The sequence below is a fragment of the Magnolia sinica genome, chromosome 4 (assembly GCF_029962835.1).
Source record: "Magnolia sinica isolate HGM2019 chromosome 4, MsV1, whole genome shotgun sequence".
Classification (NCBI taxonomy): Eukaryota; Viridiplantae; Streptophyta; class Magnoliopsida; order Magnoliales; family Magnoliaceae; genus Magnolia; species Magnolia sinica.
Genome location: NC_080576.1, coordinates 97,684,124 through 97,705,679, shown reverse-complemented (window position 1 = coordinate 97,705,679; position 21,556 = coordinate 97,684,124). Strand labels below are relative to the sequence as shown.

The window sequence follows — 21,556 nt, the reverse complement described above, 5'->3', positions numbered from 1 at the left end:
CAATAATTTATGTTAAAAATTGGGATCTAAGCTCATCTCATGGATCTAAATTTTGGACCTAGACTCACTAGTTTTTTAGCCAGGTCCAGTAACCCATTGGGTTGACTTGACCCTTTTGTTTCGACGTGAGCTCATCCCAGATCTAACCAGAAACTTAACTAAAAGCTGAGTACCCGAACTCAATTGGATCTAGTTGCATATAGGTCCTGAAGACGAGACCCGGATCCGACCATCCGGGTCCGGAGCTATAGTACCCGACCCATTGACACCCGGAGCTCCTCGGTAAAAAAATGTGGCAAACACATACCCTAAGCAACGACAGGTTTGGTTTTGTGCGTTGCCTCCAAAAATCATATTAATTTCCGCAATCCCTCTCTTCCCTCCTCCGCCCTTCCCCCAAATCTCACGTCTCTCTCTCTCTCTCTCTCTCTCTCTCTCTCTCTCTCTCTCTCTGTCTCCTCTTCTCTTATGTCAGGCGTCGGAGGCGTTGGCGGTTCGACCCAATCGCACCCTCTCTTCCATCCGTCGCAGATCCTTCGACCCTTAAAACGCCAATTCCCCTTCTCTTCTCCCAAATCTCCCGCCCCCTCCCCATCCATCGACGAAGGAAAGGACACGATCCTCTCTGTAAGTTATGCCGTCCCGTAATTTGATTTCTTTAGATCCTATTTCGTCTTCACATCGATTTCTTTTCAGATCTAGAATCATCTTCTTTTTTTAATCTAATCATCACGATTTCTTTAGTTTGAATTGGGTATTTATGGTTTTTTGCCTAGGAAACATAAGATTATCACGCCTTGATTTTGTATGAGTGCGGCCTGTAGTGCGTTGAGCTGATGGGCGCCAATTTGGATTTGGGATTCCCCGGAAAATTCATGGATTGGGAGGCTGTATTATCCTTCAGACCTTGTGTTTTCAGGATACCGATCAAAGGGTTAGGGTTGTTCCTTAAGGGGGGTGCTGTCCATGGCAGAGTCCATCAGATCACCAGACTAGATCACTGACTTGGCCCTCACCTGCATGAATTCAAGGCTAGAGGATACTGTCGCATCCTCAGCTTGAGAATCATGTTAACTCCTCCTTGACCTGACCCGAGGATATGCACAACACACATGGATCATGATTTCGTACAAGTGGGGCCAGTGGTTCAGTGGTGGAGACCATTGATCTCTTGGATTCCTCAGTTGATGGGCCACGTCCGGAAAATCTCCCAGTTTGGGATATCATTGTCACTGATATTGGGCCATCTTTCAGTTGAAATCTTGACTGTTGCTTTGTGTATGTTCTCAGCCATCAATTTGCAGGTCATGAATTTAAATGATCATGACTGTGAGGAGATTCTCATGATGTGGCTCATCCATCATGGGGCCAAACTATGGGTGCCACTGGCATAAACTGATAATCTGAGTATACCGTGCATATCCTCAGGTCCAAGAATTGTGTAATTCCTCATCCTTGGACATAGGAGGATATGAGAAACTAAGTCTGGATTCATTTGAAGGTTCTTCACAATTGTTTGTTCTTTCATTCTTTCTTTTCTAATTCTTTTATATAATCACTGGCTCCTTTGCTATCAGCTGCAATCTGCATTGGCTGCTTGTCCCTTTTCTTTTTGTGCACAAGTGTGAGTTGCCTTGCTGGTTTAATCATTCCTATCCATTTTTTTTTTCTGGGTTTCTTTTTCTGCTGGTAAAATTAATTCTTTTACTTTCTAATTTGTGAAAATAATCTAGAACTTTTAATTCTTTGACAATTACTCAATGAACAAGGATCTTGACGAGGTTCACCCATAGAATTGGTTGATTCTAATAAACAAATTGGCCAAAGAGCACGATGAGAAGGAAAAAGATGGTTGGATGGTATCTATGAAATTAACAACAATGAGCAAGAACATTATTATTATTATTATTTTTTGAAGGTAATTGGAATTTTATCAAAGAAAGAGCAAAAAGAAACTACAGAAAGGATGATGAGAAACCATCCAACTAATACAAAGGGAGGAATATGCAAGCATGAACAATCACAAGAAGTATATGATGAAAATGTAGCCCCAAAGGCCCATTTTTGCAGATCTTACGGCTCGTTCGGTGGGCCCCATATGTTGAACTATGCTTATAGATCTTTAAGGGAAGGGTATATCCTTTGTGCGAGTCTAGCTCGATTATCTAAGGTTTTTATTTTGTAACGTTAAGTCATTTTTTGATTTTCTATTTTGAGGGATTTGAGTCATATGGATGTCATCACAAAGAGGGATTGCCGATAGATTGACCTATGCTAAAAAATTCTCTCTGGCACCAAAAAACTGATGTAGGGACATGTGATGGCCTAACCTTAGACGCATGTATAATCAGGTTGAAGAGATTCAAATAATAAAATTAATCAATTAACTGTTTTCAATCAAGGGGATTAAGCAAATCTCAACACAGAGATGAAATCATTCCATCAGGATCATGCCCCTTAGCATAAAATTATGTAAACAGTAAAAAAGGGAGGACCTAGGATATAAAGATATTTCAGATCTAACAGCTAGTCTACAATTAAGTTTGGATCCGATTCTCCTGACTAGTCATCCCTCCTTTCTGTTCAAAATAAAAGGAAATATACAGAGACTAACGAAAGAGATGAAAAAGAGATGGGTTCGAGATAAAAGAGATTACGGATTCTAGGGTATCAAAGAAAAAAAAGACAGTTGATTCATACCTTTTCCTGCACATCGAAGATCTAGAAAGAAGAAAAATCTTAAATCGAGGTGAAATCCTCAACACCTGAGCCAGTCCTAAAACCCTAATATCTTTGATAAAAGAGGAAGAAAGCATATGAATTCTCATTCATTCACTAATAAAATAGGGCTTCTCATAGTGTATACATAAGCCACGAGAAAAAAAAAAAAAGTGCACTAAAGCTCCTGAAAACAAGAAAAGAACAAAAAAAAGCCTAAAACTAAAACACCCGCGTGATAGGGTGTGAAATCCGCCCCATAGGCCTGCGGTCAAGCTGCTCTTGCACTCGTAGCGTGTCAGAAAATGGGTCCGATATACTTGGCGTCTATCCATATCAACTCCTCCACTCCGTACTTTGTCGGCGACACCTCCTCCTCTGGTACACTCTAAAGGGTGTACCACTGATATTCGCATCATCTTCCTTCCCTTTCTAGCAAGTGCCGTATGGAAAACAAGTCCTCAATCTAATGAGGCATGTCCCAATTGACTTTTAGAAAAGCAAAAAAGCTTTGGCATACTTTCTTAGAGAAAGTATAGTATAAGAAGAGATGATCATCATTTTCCTTGTTTTGTAAACATATAATGCAATTGTTGGGGATGATCATATGCCTTTTCTTTAGATTAGTTATGGGTAGAATCCTAGTTTTCCCACGAGCCACCCGAAAGCCACCATTCGATGTGCGTCCTAGGTACCTCCAAACATGCTGAATCAGTTCCCTGTCTTGCTGCTTCTGAGGGTCCCAAATGCTTTGTGTAGAATGAACTTACTGTGAACATACTGAATTTGCTTGAATTCCATACTCGTTTATCCCTTAGATGATAAATTTCCCTTGTTGCGATCTCCACCATACGTACATACTCATTGATCTCCTCATTTGGAAAGTCTCTTCTAAACATGGGATTCCACACCCCCTGATCCTCCACCCTCGCAAGGCATTGGGCCATCGAAGAATTTCTCTCACGCACTACCTTGTATAAACATGGAAAACAAGACCGAGGAGCCTCTCTCCGCACCACCTATCTTCCCAAAATCTAATGCGAGATTCGTCTCCATGGACGAATGGAATTGTCCAGCTCTCTTTTGCTTGTCTTTTGCTTCCTACCTGAACTTCTTCCAAAATTTCTCTTAAGCTGCTTTAACCTTTCTTCAATCATTTTGAAGAATGTGATCACATCATCAGTACTCCCTTGAATCATAAGTCACCCCCTTGAATACGGCCATTCCCACCCTTTTAATGCACTCCTTTATCTATTGAATGTCTCTGTTTTAAGGGCTGAGTGTTTCTGACTTATGTTTGGATTGGCTCAAGGTGGATAAATCTTGACTAGTTCATATTTGAGAGGCGGATCTTGATTGTTGCTTGTCAATCACTTGAGAAGTCTGCACAATAGCATTTACTGTCACCCTTTCTATTTTTGCTGTTAATGCTTCAAGGCTTGCAGCCACAGGCATCCTGTATAGCTTTGTGTCCTATTACCTTCTCAATTCCATCAAGCCTGGGTTGGTTTGTGCCTCAATTAATGGATGAATCTTGTCTACACTTTCTCTATATATAGGTCTCATCCATACTCTGCACGTGTGGCTACAATCTATCATAGAGAGCATTCCATGGATGTAATACTTGCAGGTTGTTTTTCTTGTATCACCTATGGTTGAATATATATTTGATGGACATGCTTGTGCACCTAGGGCTGTAGGCAATATGATCTTTGAATCTAGTGTAGTCACATATTGAGAAATTCATCTTAGTTTGCTAACTTAAGACTCCATAATTTCCTCCCATTCCATGACATTGCTTCATTCTTTCATTTTTATGAGGTGTGAATTTTGTGAAATGTAATTCAAGAATTACATGTACAGCGCCATTCTTTACCCAAACTACTGCATGAATGCTGTTATTTTTCTGAAGCTGTTCTCGCTGATGGATCCCACTTCTAATTTCCTTTGCTAATATATGTTGTACACGATATACTTTTTGGCAGTTAAAGCTAGCAAGTGAAACAGAATATCGTCAAGCTGAGAATGGTGAATCAGCAACTAGCCAAGGATACAAAGAAGCAGTTAACAGTCCCGTACCTGTACCTGTCTCAGGCACAGGTGGCAAGCGTCGCAGTAGAGCAAAAATGTCAAAACACAAACCCTCTGGGCCTCAAAATCCTGAATCAAATGCTGGTGAATCCTTTCTATCCAATCATATGCATCCACATTACGTGCATGAATATCTTATACTATTTCTCTTGACATGTTTGGTTTCTGATAGATAGCATGTTAATCAATTGATGATTGCTTCGATCTTGGCTGCAGGCCCTTCTACCGTTTTGAATTCTGCTAGTAGCTGTCGTTATGATAGTTCTTTAAGTAAGTCACCAGATATCATTGAAGACTCTTGCGTTCTATGTTGATTATTTCTCTTTCACTCTTCTCATGTAGCTTGCAAGGGAGGCTGACTATGATTTAATATTTCTGAACAGGTTTGTTGACAAAGAAATTCATTAATTTGATACAGCAGGCTGAGGATGGCACCCTTGATTTGAATGAAGCTGCAGATGTTTTGGATGTAGGCATTCTTGTTATTATTATTTGGTCCTGTTTATACCTCAATTGTGCGCATCTGGGCATTAACTATAGTTGGACCTTTACCTTTAAAAAAGAAGAAGAAGCTTTTGTAGGATCTTTATGTAGTGAGGTCAACTGTCTTTGGATGAAAATCTTTCTTGTTGCTATGACAGGTCCAGAAGAGGAGAATATATGATATAACAAATGTTCTTGAAGGAGTCGGCCTGATAGAGAAGACACTGAAGAACAGGATATGTTGGAAGTAATTGCACAAACTCTTTGTTAATTGCTATTTCATATTTCCAATTTCAATATGCCTTGCTAATCAGGACATGTGAAAACTAGGGGACTCGGTATGTCAAGGCCGATGGAGCTGGACCATCATCTTTCTAGGTTGAAGGTACACACTTTTACTAAAATGGAAATAGCTGATGAGGCTTCCATTTTCTTCTTTTGCTGGATTGTAACCTTAGCCCTGTTCCTGCTGTGATTATTTTTAGCCTATCTTGCTTTTCTCACTATTGCTATGCTCATTCAGATAATGGTGTTGGTTATTTCCCAAATGGGTATGAACATGAAGTGTAAATGCGTTACATGTTTGGTTAATCTTTATGTTGAAAGTATGCTTAGCAGGCTTGATTTTGCCACAATATGGTTTTGCCTCAGCTGCGTCTTTTGATCTTACAAGGTAACATGACATATTCCATTATGAGGTTCTTGGTTGGAAGAGATAGAAAAAGATGCGAGAAATGAAAGGGGATTGGAGAGCTTAATCTCTCTCTACGCTTAAACTCTTATTTATAAAGAAACACTAAATACATCTTATGGTATGGTACTCTGCAGGAGCACCTAATACAAACGCCCCCCCTTCCAAAAAAAACACACACACACACACACACACACTCTCTCTCTCTCTCTCTCTCTCTCTCTTGTTAAGATGATAGGGATTGCAGGCTTTGGTTAGAGAATCAGCCAATTAATTATTTGACTGGACAAACAGAGTATACAACAACTTGGACGAAATATTCTCTCACGAAATGATAGTCAACCGCTATATGTTTGGTTCTTTCATGGAATGCCATATCAGAGGAGATTTGTATTGTAGCTTGGTTGTCACAATGCAATGGACATGAGTAGAGAGACTAATCCCATTTTCTGGAGAAGAGAACGATGCCATATAATATCACATGGTGCATGAGCCATTGAATGATACTTTGCCTCAATGGAGGAATATGCCACCACAATATGCTTCTTATTCTTTCAAGACACCAGATTCCCACAATGAACATACAAATAGCTGTTTTGGTCATTAGAGGAACTGACCCAATTAGCATCATAGTACTTGTTGAGATTCAGGTGACTATGATTTAAACACACTAAACCCTTTCTTTGGGTTGCCTTCAAGCATCAAAGAATTTGATAAACAACTTCAAGATGGTGAGAAAATGGAGCATTCATGAATTGACTAGTCACCATGGTATCCAAAAACAGTAATGTAATGCCGGCGATGGTGGGTATCTTTACCCGTTATGGGAAAAAATTGTCCATAAAGCCACCATGGGGCGGTAACAAATTTTTTTATATATAAAAATTTGTTGCAATGGCAACGACAGTGGTCATTACGGCCACCGTTACTGTTGAATACCTTGGTAGTCACATTGATAGCATAAGCAATTTTGGGATGATTTATTGTTAAGTAAATGATCTTCCCCACTAGACGATATTACATGCCTGAATTTGGAAGGACTTCCAACTCCCTATTGTGAAGGCCTGAAGGTAGTGATTGAATTTGGTAGGAGTATCTTGTAGGTAGAGCATCCGGCATGCTAACATTTGTAAGAAGGGCAAGAACATATTTCCTTTGAGAAATAAAATCTCTTTGTCCGACCTAGTAACCTCAATTCCGAGGAAGTATTTCAGAGGCCCAAAGTTCTCAACATAAAATGTACTTACCAAAAATGATTAAATCCCATTTATTTCAAGATCACTATTGCTTGTGAGATAGCTCCTTAGAAATGTGATATGAGAAATAGCCATATTGAACTTCTCAAACCATGCTCTAAACGATTGCTTTATTCCATAGATTGCGTTTTCCAACTTACTTTCCCTCTCTTTCTTGGTGGGTGAAATCAATGGGACAAAGATATAGTTCTTCTTGTAGCTCTCCATGATGACACACATTGTTCACACTAGGTGATGATGAGGCTAGTTGTGGATTGTATGCACAAAAAGGAGAAACCTTGCAAAATTTAACTTTGCTACTGGAGCAAATGTTTCTTAATTGTTTGTGCCGTATTGTTAACTAGACCCCTTTTGATGCAGGTCCAATGATCTAACTTAGAATGATGTGCTGAAACTAAATAACAGATTAATTAACGCAATCAAAACACAAAATAAACTACTCTATCTCAAAGTTTAAGAGTTCAAGTAAGAAAACATGTTCCAGTTCAAAGCCAAAACAATCCCGCAATGCAAATCTAACAAAATATGAATGGATTAAGATCTATGGAAGGTAGAACTTCCATCTAACATATGAATTATTCTTAATTCAAGGGAATTCACTTGATTGTAAGGTTTTGGCTAAACTAGGCTTAGGTTTAATTTAGGAAGTAGGAAATTGGGATTTGGATTAAGGTTTTGGGATTATGGAAGCTAAGGTTTGTGAATTAGGGTTTTGGTTAATGGTCAAGAGGAAGAGAGAAACGATGGAGACAAAGCAAGAGGGCCACAGAACAAGGGGGTCATCCATACGGACAGCCATACACGTGTGTTTGTATGGCCGTACAGATAGGGACTTGGGCCGAGGTTGTTGGGTTGAGGTTTGAATGGGTTAGGGTTTAGTTGGATTGAGGTTTTGATGGATTAGGGTTTGATTGGATTGAGGTTTTGAGGAAAACCAAAAGGAAAATAAAGGAAGAGAGAAATAGAGAGAGATTGAGGGAAACGAAGAGAAAAAGAGAAGATAGTACCTTAAAGAAGAGAATAAGAGAGAGAAGATGGAATCACTCTATCGCTTCACACCACTCCAATCACAAGAGAGAATTTTTGTTCAATGCATACTCTGGCCCGTTCTTCCACTTGACGAGATATTTATGGTAACTTGTCTGGTAGAGACCACTTGTTCATCTAAGATTCTTTTATCTCCTCTTTTGATAGGTATGGATGGTAAGGGAGGTAAAGGCTGGAAAGGTTGATTTGGTAAGAGCCATGGGTCATGGAATGGATTGGAATCTAGGTTACTGTGTGGGTTGAGAGAAAGGCTAGCGGATGGAGATACTGGACTCTTAAAAGACACAAGATCTTCCACATTGAATGTAAAACTAATGCCTATATCAGGTGGAAGATCTACGATATATGCATTAGGTCCTTGTCTTTTCAATATTTTGTGTAGTCCTACACTACGGGCTTGTAATGTTTTTATGGTCCCTTACGGAAACTGTTCTGGCCTTATCCGAACCATCACATATTCTCCTACTTGAAATTCCTTAAACCTGCGATGAGAGTCGGCAAATTTTTTGCACTTTTCTTTCCTCATGATAATCCATTCAATATGAAGCTCCCAAACAAGAAAATCCTGTAGGGAGGTGCAGAGAATACATACTTTGTCGCCTTTAAATAAAAACTCATCGATCAGGACAAACACATTATCACTTCTCGATTGGTCATTCAAAAGTGATGTGTACACTTTCCCAAAATCTTGGCACACAGAATACTCTCCTTTTAATTGTTCAAACCCAATGACTTCCATGCTCATGGATTGGAGTAATGCCATTCTACAACTAAGGGCATCGACAGTTTTATTCTCAACCTCGGCCTTGTGTTTTAGAACAAAAGTGTACTCCTGAAGAAACTCAACCCACTTGACATGCCTTGGGTTTAATTTCTTTGGGGAGTTGAGCTATTGCAAGGCCTCATGGTCAGAAAATAAGACGAACTCTTGCGGTAGTAAATAATGTTGCTAATGTCGCAACGATTGGACTATCGTGCAAAATTCCTTGTCATAGGTAGAATATCGTTGCTTCGCTTCATTCAACTTTTCACTAATATAGGCAACAGTACCCTTCTTGACTAAGCACTCCACCTATACCTACTCTAGATACATCATACGCAATCTCGAACACTTCAGAAAAATTAGGAGGACGCATGATAGGAGCCTCAATTATCTTGCCTTTATCTCCTTAAATGCCTTGGAGGTAAACTCTCCCCTTTTAATGTAATCTGTGATCTTAAAGTGTTGAATTTGATACTTAGAAGTACTGAAAAATCTGTTTGGCAAGGCTCCGAAATGAGGGCCCCACACGACCATCATGGGTTGGACATGTGGCGCCATCACCCTCTAAGGTTAGGTGAGCCCTACATATGCCACACGTGTGGTCACTAATCGTAGACCAATCATGGATAAAAACACATGCACATGATCATTAAAGCAACAAGAAGCAACTGTCAGAAGATAATCAATTGAGATCCATGGTCCGATCCAATTGAATCTCCATGATCAAGTGCCCCACAGACCAATATGAGCTAATGGATGATTCTAAAATGTGCACATTGGGCTAGGGAAATTTGGGACTAATCCGACTTTAGATCTGATAGATTTAATAGAAACAGTTCGTTTCCAAGCAACTTTTAACAATGGATGGCCCTAGATTTCTATGAAGGATACTTAGTGTCCATTCTGACCTGTCCAATCCCTCGTGCACATTTTAAAGAGGGATATTGACCAACGTAGCCTTGTGGTATAGCCAAACGCTCAAAAAATCGGGACCTTTTAAAAAATGCCATAGCTAGCCCCCTTACACCTTTAAAAAAAATTTGGGATGAAATTGCCCCTGCTTGGAGGTTAGTGCCCATGCAGACCTTCATCTTCTCCCTTTGTTGTTTTCCTAGGACTCTTATTCTTCCTTTTCAAGCATGTCTTCTGGGGACTCACCACCACCCCCTTTGACTGCATTTTTCGGCGTAGGGTCATCATCATTAACTTCTCCGGCGTATGGGCACCACCAACAACTTCTATAGCCCTAAAAATGAGTGTTGTTTTTTGCTCTGACAACCACATTTCTTAGAGATGGAACCCACTGGTAGGTGGAAGACATTTTGAATCATTTTTTTTTCTTAGAATAACATTTTCTTAGAAATGTAAGCCACTTTCGGTTGTGGATAGAGAGGAATGGCCGTAGTTGTTGTCATGGGGAGAAGTGATTGTCGGAAGGTATTTAAAGTGGAGATGGATGGTTGTGGTTGTAATGTGGAAGACAATGGAGGAGATAGAATTTAGATTTTATAATGCATTGCCTTGGAAGACAATGAACATATATCATTTGTTAAGGGTCGAGGTTGTCACATGTTAAGAGTTGAGGTCGTCAGGGTCTGGGTCGTGGTTGCCATGTGTTAAGGGTCGATGTTGTCATGTGTTAAGGGTTGTGGGGGCCATCGTGGGATATGTGTCGAATCCACTCCGTCTATTGGATTCATAATTTAATTTAACGTCATGGGCCAAAGAATGAGTTACATCAAAAAATTCTATGCCCCGGAGAAGTTTTCAATGGTAGGTTTTTAATTTCACTGCTTTCTGTGGTGTGGTCCACTTGAGCCTTTGATATGCCTCATTTTTAAGCTCATGCCCTAAAATGATCTTTCAAAATGGATGGGCGGCGTGGATAAAATACATATATCACATTGGGACCCACGGGACCATCCATCTCCGACCAGGTCCTGCTACCCAATCCATGTCAAGTCCCATCACTCTAACGTGTATTTCAAGCAAAAGCCTTTTGTAGGAACTAGGAAGTTCTTGCCACCGGAAGCTATGTTGGGCCGACCATGAAGTTTGTGGGAAATCCACTCCATCCATCTGTTTTAGAAGATCATGTTAAGACATGAGACCAAAAATTAGACAAATCTGAAACTCAAGTGGGCCACACGACTGGAAACAATGGAGAGGGGTTGCCATTCAAACCTTTCTAGGCTCCACTATGATGTTTATGTGCAATCGTAACCATTCATAAAGTGGCCCAAATGCTCATAAGATCCTTATAATGGAGATGAACTAAAAGAATAAAAGTATCAGCCTGATCCAAAGCTTCTGCAGCCCCATGAATGTATCAACAATGGATCTCCACTGTTTTTTGTTGTGTGGCCCACTTGAGCTTTGGATCTGCCTCATTTTTTTGGCTCATGTCATAAAATGATTTGGCAAAACATGTGAACGGTGTGGATTTCTCACAAATACCATAGTGGGCCCCACAATGTTTACCCCATCCGAATCCCTCCCGCCATCACACTTTGGGCTTAACACAAAAGGTATTCAGGGGCAATTTTGTCCCATTTTTTTGAAAAAGCTATTAGGGGGCTATCCCCTGAAAATTTTTAAAGTCATGGTTTTTGGGGCGTTTGGCATTCAAAATCCCTTTTAAAGAACACTTGGATAAAATTCCATCCCAATCTAATCACTAGATCTTGAGATATGCCCCACCCAATGTAGGCTATCGCTTGGTCAACAAAGAGTCGATCTTGGCCATCCAATTACTTTGTGGTCTGAACTTTGATTAGGTTAAATGACCCATGTTTTGAAGCTGACGTCAGGGACTGCATTCCCATCAACCTATATGTCCCAAAGGGGGGCATTAGATTGGCCAAAAGTGGGCCACAGGTTATTTGATGTCACTTATGATTGTGGGATGGATGCACCTAGATTGCCCAATGTGTTCCAGTTAGATCTCGACCATCCGATGTCCGTTTGGGTCGTGTGACCACTCGTTACAAAGATATTGACGGGTGCTACTAGATGTGCGCTTAACAATTTAGTTTATATCACAATAAGTGGTTAAAAGTGGGCCGTAATCCAGTTGTCAAGCAATATTCAACAAGGACATGCGCAGGACGTTTGCACGTCCAAAATCAAGTGGGCCCCATGCAATTTTAAGGGAGCCAGGGGTGTCGGGTCCACCCCACATTAGATCTAGACATGGTCCGCACGACCCACGCATAACATGTCCCAGGTAGTCCCTATAAAACAGTTACATGGGCCCACATGGTGACACACGATCACATGCACAACGATTGGCTGGATTAGCATTAACTCAAGTGGGTCCCACAACATATTTTTGAAAAATCTACGACAAACATAAATTAAGAAACCATAATATCCTAATAGAAATAAAATACACTATCTCAATAGGGAATATCGTAATTGATTGAAGAGAGAATCATGGAAAACAAGTTGGAATAGGAAATTTCCAAATGATTTGCGTGGGGGGAAAGGGGTGTTGTATGGCATGCGTTGCATAACCTTGGATTTGTATGGACCAAGGTATTCAAAAATGGTTACGTAACAGCTGTAACGGCCGTTATGTAATGGTAATGGCCATAACTGTTACGCGTTACGTGGCTGAAACGGTCGTAATGGTTGTAACCAGTGTTCGCAATATTGATACTATCGGCCGATATTATTGGTATCCCACTCTAACAATATGATACTCGTTAGAAGAAACTAGGAAAATTATTATGTGTAAATATTCCGTAAAAATCGGAAAAAAGAAGGAAACTTTCAACATGGTGGATTTCCGTACCTGTAGAAGAGATTGCCCTGATTGGAAGCTGCATTTGGTGGGCCATTTGAATTGAAACTCACCATTCTTAGGTTAGTGTAAAGAAAATCTTTGATTCCTTTTTTTTTTTTAATTTCTTTCTTCGAATAGATTATCACTTGAAAATGGAAGTGATTTCGGAAGAAAATGTGAAAAAATCCAGAGAAATCTGGAGATCTGGGAGAGAATTCAAGGTTTTAGGGTTCCGAGAGGCTGAAACCTCCCTGCTTTCAAAAATGGCTTCCGAGCCCTTTTTGATCGGGCACGACTAGATGCGGATTTCATGCGAAAGCCTTCTGCGCATGAAGTTCCTACGTTGGGATGCTAGGTGGGGCCCACCGTGATGTTTGTGAGAAGTCCGCCACATCCATCTGTTTTGCGAGCTCATTTTAGGACGTTACCGAAAATGAGGTGGATCCAAAACTTAGGTGGGCCGCACGAGAGGAAACACCAGGGATTCGGTGACCATTGTTGAAACATTTTTATGGCCACCGAAGTTTCATATCAAGATAAATTTTTCGTGTTTTCACTTCATCCCAATGGGAATGACCTCATAAACAGTTTGGATGGTATATAAACATCAAGGTGGAGCCCAGGAAAGTTTCAATGGTAGTCGGTAGGAAACTCTTTCCCTAGTTTTCCCTCTCATATGGCCCACTTGAGTTTTGGATCCACCTCATTTTCGGTCGCATGTCCTAAAATGAGATCGCAAAATGGATGGATAGGGTGGATTTCTGACAAACATCACAGTAGGCCCCACCTAGTATCCCAATGCAGGAACCTCTTGCAAAAGCCTTTCCAGGAAATCCACGTCCGGTGCGGATTGGTAGCCCTAGAGACAGATGGTCCTGTTAGGGGCTCTGTAGGGCCCACCATGATATATGTGTTTTATCCACACCGTCCATCCATTTTGATAGGTCATTTTAGGGCATGAGCCCAAAATGTAGCCAGATATGTGGGCTCAAGTGGACCACACCATAGGAAGTCGTGGTGGGAATGATATCCATCGTTGAAGCTTTCTTGGGGTCCACCGTGATGTTTATTTGCCATCCAATTTGTTCATAAGGTCTAACAGACCTGGATGAAGGGAAAACATAAATATTAGCTTAATCCAAAACTTTTTTAGCCCCCATTTTTAATTTTTTTTTTTAAAGTGGTGGCCATTCAATGACCACTTTTTCATGTGGTGTGGTCCACCTAAGATTTGGATTTATCTCTTTTTTGGCCCATACCCTAAAATGATATGTCAAAATGAATTAATGGTGTAAATACACCATATTATGTCGAGGTGCCCCCACGGTCAACGTCCCACCATATTACGTACCATTGAAACTAATGGAATTACCAGCATATCTCAACGTTATTTTATTACGGGAACTCTATGGGCTCCACACTAATGTATGTGCTATATCCACTCGTCCCATTCGTTTCTTCATATCATTTTAGCCTATGAGCCTAAAAATGGGGCAAAGCCAAAGCTCAAGTGGACCACACAAAAGAAAACAATGGTTTCAATGGTGGCATCATTATTCCCACTATTTCCCATGATGTGGTCCACTTGATCTCTGGATTTGCCCCATTTTTTGGCTCATGCTTTAAAATTATCTGAAAAAATGAATGACGGTATGGATATAATGCATGGGGCCCACACAATCTGTCTCATTTTTTGAGCCAAGACCTATAAAATAAGTAAAGATGTTTAGGTGAGACCTGGACTCACCCAAGATGGTGTGGTCTGTGCGGCCCTAAACGCGGGGCCCACCTTAATGTATGTATTTTGTATCCACGCCGTTCATCCGTTTTTCCAAATAATTTTAGTGTATTATCCAAAAAATGGAGCACAACCAATTATCAAGTCGACCATACCAAAGGAAAAAGTGGTGATTGACTATTAATGGGCCACAAAAGCTCTGGATCAATCATATATTTGTTTTTTTTTTCCCTTTCATCCAGCCTTATGTGAACTTATCGACAGATTGGATGGTAAATAACACTACAAAACATTAAGGTGAGACCTAAGAAGGTTTTAATGATATGGCCTTCAATCAATATTGTTTCCTATGGCATGATCCACTAGATAATTGGATTTGCTTCATTTTTGGGATGGTGTCGTAAATTAAGGTGGCAAAACAGATGGACGGTGTGAATATATATGTCTTAACACATTTATAAATGTTATGCATTATATTTGAATATAGTTGTCTTAGTTTAATAAGACAACGCATAACGTAGGACCCCCAAAGGAAACCTGTTGTGTGCACTTTTTTTTAGATGTTACGATTTAAAAGTGTGTATTAAGCTCTTTTTTAACGATACCTGAAGTTTCATTGAAAAATTCAATCATTTTCCTAATGTTTCCTCATGTTTCTCAAAAAGTGCGGTAAATTATGTGATACAAACGATATATCCCATGCGATAACCAATATGTATCTGTATCCCAAGGGTGCAATACATTGTGTGATATTGATATTCCGAACACTGGCCGTAACGACCGTTATAGAAAAAACAGCCTGTAACGGATCGTAATGGTCAAGAAACATGTTTTTCCGAAAAAATAAAATAAAAAATGCCGTTATGGCCGTTATGGCCCGTATCGTAACATCTAGGCCATGTGGGCATAATATTCTCCTACCATTCTCTTCTCAATGCTTGCAAAACCCTATGGTTACATACTTCGTCTTTCTGTCTGACAACCATGACCCATGTATACATATGGATGGTGTGGAACTTGTGATGCAAGATCTCATATAAACACCATTATCCCTGTGAATTGAGGCCAACCATGGTTACATACTTCGTCTTTCTGTCTGACAACCATGACCCATGTATACATATGGATGGTGTGGAACTTGTGATGCAAGATCTCATATAAACACCATTATCTCGGTGAATTGAGGCCAACCATGATGGACCTCGAGGTATTTATAACATGCATGATGATTCTCTTATCAAAACTATGAATGCATATGACCAATCTCATATAAACAACGAGAACCATTCGATATATGGAACCTTCCATCATGGCTCATCCACACAATTCAAAATCATCAAACGAAAGGACAATATCCATAATACATCACGTGTAAAAATCATAGAAAACAGACTACTCAAAACATGATTATCCAAACCATCCAAAATTTGGATCCAAAGGAATGATGCGAGAAAAGGAAATAGTTTTGAAAACTTGGAAGGGCAATGCTGTCATTTTGAATTATTGGTAGGGATATTTTCATGAAAATTAATACAAAGGTTTTAAGGAAATTTACTTGCCGCATTCAGTGATAAGTGGAGGGCCAATAGCTGGAAAAAAAAACATGAATTTTCAGTGATAATAAATATTAAGTGCTTAATTCTTTGTATTTACCAAACGGTTTAAAAGTCACTGAAAATCGGAAATTTCAGTGACAAGTGCTAAAATTAAGTTTTATCAAACGGCCTAAAAATTCAATACTTTAAGATTTCAACACTTAATTTTCAAATTACCAAACGACAACTTAGTAATCAATTGCTTTTTTGGGTCTGGGTAGGTCCAAGCCTGGGTCAGGTCCATTTTAAGATATCCAAATGAGACCCATTTAAAAAGAAGATTGGGGTTGGGTCGGGTCAAGTTGATTTTGAGATTTGACGGGGCATTTTTTTTGAGAGGTTCCTAGACCCAACCATTTTGCTATCGGTTTGAACTTTTGGACCCAGACCACCCCCCAATGGTTCCTAGTTATGGATCCGTATTTGTTCATTGTTGGGTTGGGTCCAATGACTCTTTAGGCTGTTTGGATGTACTTGATCAAATGCATCACTTCACAAGGCTTACCACCAAAGTCTTTAAAATTTGGGGCTCCTGCCTTTTTCAGAGAGCAATACAGATGTGGTACTTAGTCTTTTGCTTAACCTCGCCCTCTCATGGAATTCCTTCAAAGTTAATGGACAAGGCCAAACTTGGAAATCTTCCAACGAGCTTGGAAAAATCTATGAATGAAATCATATGGACCTGGGGCCTTGATAACATTCTCAGTTCCAACTGGTAAGCTGGATTTTCTTTTTTACCTGTGCTCTTCCAGTCTTGTTTTGGAAGCTTGCCCATTTCAATCACAGCTCGTTGTTGTTACAGAACATTACTTCTGCGGAACACTGTAGTGATGTAGGACAATTAACCACTTGCTCTAAAAGCTCGAACTGTTAGAGTATGGCGAATTAATCCCTTTATCTCATTGCCCAGGCCCCACGTCTCATGGGTTAGGCCCTCGGTCGAACCCCCCTCGTGGGCCCCAAATCACATGGGTACCGCCTCACACGAGCCACCCGAGTCACACGGGTGGGGCCCGCATCTCACGAGCCACCTGCCTCACACAGGCCGCCCACCCCGAGTGTGCCCCTGCATCTCACAAGCCACCCCACTCGAGCCCGGTGTGAAAATGCCCCCGCATTAATCACCCCTGGTGAGGAGTCTCGAACACGAGACCTCCCGCTCTGATACCAATTTGATGTAGGACAATTAACCACTTACTCTAAAAGCTCGAACTGTTAGAGTATGGCGAATTAATCCCTTTATTTCATTGCCCAGGCCCCATGTTTCATGGGTTAGGCCCTCGGTTGAACCCCCCTCGTGGGCCCCAAATCACATGCGTACCTCCTCACATGAGCCACCCGAGTCACACGGGTGAGGCCCGCATCTCACGAGCTACCTGCCTCACACAGGCCGCCCACCCCGAGTGTGCCCCTGCATCTCACAGGCCACCCCACTTGAGCCTAGTGTGAAAATGCCCCCGCATTACCTAGCCTATTCTAACAGTTTCCACCATAACCAGATTTATAAATTTTGTGGTTGTCACTTACATAGAATGCCCTGTCCTACCAATGTACACTTTCCACACTAGTTATTTTTACATATTGTAGGACATGACTATCAAGATTCAAACCAAGAATTCTCATGATTCACACGGCAATGGTTTACAACTGGCTGCCTACCTAACATTATTAATCCTCCTTGACGTGAATTTTTTTTTTTTTTTTCAATTGAAAAAATAATCTTATCTCATTTTAATTAATATCAATTATGTATTAGATATTATAATTTATAAAAATTGTCGGTATATTTTTAATCCCTACCAAAAAAAAACAAAAAACTCAAATACATAATTACAATTAAATCAAAAGACTTTTGTTGAATACATGTTTTGTTTATGGTAGCTGCTGTTTCATTGCTTTCTTTACAGGCCGATGTCGACAACCTCTTTTTTGAAGAATGCAGGATTGATGAAAGGATAAGGTTTGTTTTGTTAAAAGTGGATATTTATTAATTGTCTTTTCCAGTTCACCTTTCTAGGAGCTGACTGACATTTCTTTGCTTCTGCAGAGAAATGCAAGAGAATCTGAGGGCCCTAAATGAAGATGAAAACAATCGGAAGTAGATTCCTTTCTCAAGTGCTATTTTGGCTTTTAGTTCTATGTTCAAACACCCACCCCCTCCCCTCCAAAATCTTTTCTTTTGCTTGACTTTCTCATGTTTGTGGACTATTTAGATGGCTCTATGTGACCAAGGAAGATATCAAGAGCCTCCCTGGCTTTCAGGTTTGGTCCATTGGAGCCCTGTTATTTCAGAAAGACCCAAGTTTCATGAGTTTTGCAAGCAATGCTTGTGCATGGGTCAGTACGCCCCTTGCATGCTCCTATGTATGCCCTTTTCAAAGCATTTGTGGAGAGATGCATGTTGCGTACAACCCCCATACATGCAGGCCTTGCTTGCAAACTCAAAATGTATCCATCATTGTTTGATATTCTGTGATGACTCTTGATATCTAACTCGTCTTATGCTTGCTTTGACGGTAGAACGAAACAGTTGTTGCCATAAAAGCTCCTCATGGAACCACTATTGAAGTCCCGGATCCTGATGAGGTGGGTATGCAGTGGATGGATAATGAGTTTAATTTTCCTGGAAGTATTTAGATGGTTCTGATTGTGCAGTATCTTTGTGGATAGGGTGTTGATTTTCCACATCGGCGGTACCAACTCCTCCTAAGAAGCACCATGGGACCGATAGGTTGCTACCTGCTCAGGTATTCCCTACTAAAGGTCCATGCCAAATCCCTCTGAGAGTACATACAGTGCTCGGTCTGTGAGGTTGTACAGTTTCTTCAGGTTTCCAATTTATACAAGTGATGCCCATGATTTGATGGTCCAAGCTATTGATATGATGGGGCCCACTGCGGATGATACATGCCCCAAATTTCCCGTGATTGGAAGTTTCTAGACTTAAATCTTTGGCTCTTTTCTTTTTTTTGGTTAAATGTGGACTGTGGCCACACTTTTTCTGAACCCTGTTTTCTGAATAGACATTGAAGGGTAAGATCATATCGACTTTTTGGATCACTGAATGTTTGAACCAGAAGGACCCATTTTAACAAACTGAACCCACTGCGGATGATCCAAGCTCCAAAATTTCCCTAGATTGGAAGTTCCTAGACTTCAGATCTTCAGCCTTAAGGACCCATTTTTGCAAACTGAAAACTCGATGGTGCTGTACAAACTCTGGCTGTGGTACAAACTGAAAACTCGACTGTGCTGTACAGTCTGGTTGATCATTATATAACTACCTCTTTTCTAGTTTAAGCATATAATTTTCGTGCCATGCACTTAAACAAGTTGGTATCCACATGCGTTGTTTTAAGGGCCATAAATCCTAAAACAATCATTTTTTTTTTTTTTTTTGGGAATTTGGGATTTTTGTAGGAGTCAAAGCATAGATGCAGCTCCATCTCATTCAATAATATCCCCCCCTTTACTCCTAAATTATTGTTGTCTGCTGCTTTCTTCTAATAAGTTGCAACTGTTTATTACTTACAGCGGCAAACATGAAGAGAGGATTGGGGATTTGAACAACGGCCCACATCCTGCAGTGACAGGTTTGTCTGTTGAGAATACTAGTAGTAGCAATGTTGAGGGAAGATCGCTGCCAACGATCGGAGATGCGGTCGCATTATCTGACACAGGACAGCTCCGAGGAGACCCGAAACTTTGTTCAGAAGATCCAGTCAGCTCACAGGACTCAGAGGGTGGAATTTTGAATATCGTTCCATCAGATGGTGATGTGAGTACCCGTATAAATGTGGATTCAAAGCGGGTGGTAGAAAGGAGCTTCTTTACTGATAATCATCTTTGCATTGTTTGCAGGTTGGTGCTGATTACTGGCTTGTATCAGATGTTGGAGTCAGCATGACAGATATGTGGAAAACGTAGTGTATCCTTAGATTCAAAAACGATTTAAGCGCATTCTTATCACAATCTTCATTTTTGTTCCAAATGATCTTATTATGCAATCAATGTTTCTTCCTTAATTCTCCTTGGCAGATGAGCAATTGCCTCTCCATATAAAATGAGCTTGAAATGATGATAGGTGCAGTGCTCCTGCAACCTTGGACTCTTATCAGCTGAAAGGCGGAGATGGATTGTCAATCTGCATGGGCCCTGTTTGGACAAATGATGCATTTCTTTCTAATCAGAGGCTTAAGAGGATGAAGAATCCAAAGGATGGTGGAGCAGGGGCTGCTGCATTGCTTCAACTGTAAATTTTGTAAGTATATAGCAATCACTAGTGATAAAAAGGTAATAAATGGTTTCAAATTGGTTCCAGTGATCTTTGTGGATTTTTGCAGCTTGGCTTCTCTTTTGCTTTTCTTAGTTATATTTTTTGAGCTGACTCTTTTCTTATAAGGCCACTGATGGGTGGCCACGAGTCCGCTCATCCTGATTTTGTGTGATTGCCCATCGTGGTTTCTCACCAATGCAACGGTCCTGATCACCTTAAACACTACATGCTATGGAATAGCTGAGTGCAAGATTTTTTGTATTGAAAGCCTACCATGAGAAGAGATTTAAGAACGATGAGACTGGAATATATTCCATTTTGAGAGCTTTTCTGGGCATCCTTGTTGGTAGATGGCAACCCCTAATGGAGTCACCTGCCCACATGTGGCAGAAGGCTGTAGAGGGAGAGGCGGTCGCCCTCTTCTCCCCTTCCTACCTCCCTACTCTCTCTCTCTCTCTCTCTCTCTCTCTCTGAGTGCTTACTCTCTGCAGACTCTGCAAATGCGCCTCTGCCTTGGGCCTCTCCCGTCTTATCTAGTGGACTGCCTGCCCGTCCCTCCATTTAGTGGACTGTGCATACCCACACCTCCATCTAGTGGGCCTTGCATTTGCCCTCGGGTGGATTGGTGCATTTGCTCTCTTATACTAAGAGATAAGAGAATGAAGAGATGAAACATATAACGTGGGGCTTGATCACTTGCATTTGCATGTGGTTGATTTGAGCAGGCCATTGGTTCTCGTATTTTGGCTTCATGACTCAATCATGTAACTGTGTTGGCCAATCAACAATAACAACAATTATAATGTCTCGAGTCCGACTGATAGGACCGCAAAGTACAGTCCAACCGGTGAATTACATCCAACGTGGACCGCAAAGTACCATCTGACCAGCCGATAATATTCCAACTTATTAAGCGCATGTGACATCCAACCCCTCTAAATGGTTGATCCCAACACGAGGATTATCTAGTCAAGAAATCATTCCTATGTACTTACTGTGTTACATTATATAAAACAATTTGTATTTATTAATAAATTGCAAAAAAAGAAGTGCAGTGCACTCGAAGAGTAGCTATTTTTTATTTTTTATAACAGGTAATGTATTGGACAGT

General features: G+C 40.6%; 1 protein-coding gene across 1 annotated transcript; it reads left to right on the top strand.

Moving 5' to 3' along the window:
- Window positions 1-369: 369 nt before the first annotated feature.
- LOC131243459 (transcription factor E2FB-like) lies at window positions 370-20,493 on the top strand. Its single transcript, XM_058242832.1, has 14 exons — window positions 370-627; window positions 4,704-4,893; window positions 5,026-5,079; window positions 5,193-5,278; window positions 5,451-5,539; window positions 5,623-5,677; window positions 18,077-18,129; window positions 18,217-18,267; window positions 18,383-18,431; window positions 18,690-18,755; window positions 18,840-18,916; window positions 19,704-19,947; window positions 20,031-20,097; window positions 20,208-20,493. Exons 1-13 carry the CDS (start codon window positions 469-471, stop codon window positions 20,094-20,096), a joined length of 1,239 nt encoding a protein of 412 aa, XP_058098815.1. The 5' UTR covers window positions 370-468; the 3' UTR covers window position 20,097; window positions 20,208-20,493.
- Window positions 20,494-21,556: the final 1,063 nt, after the last annotated feature.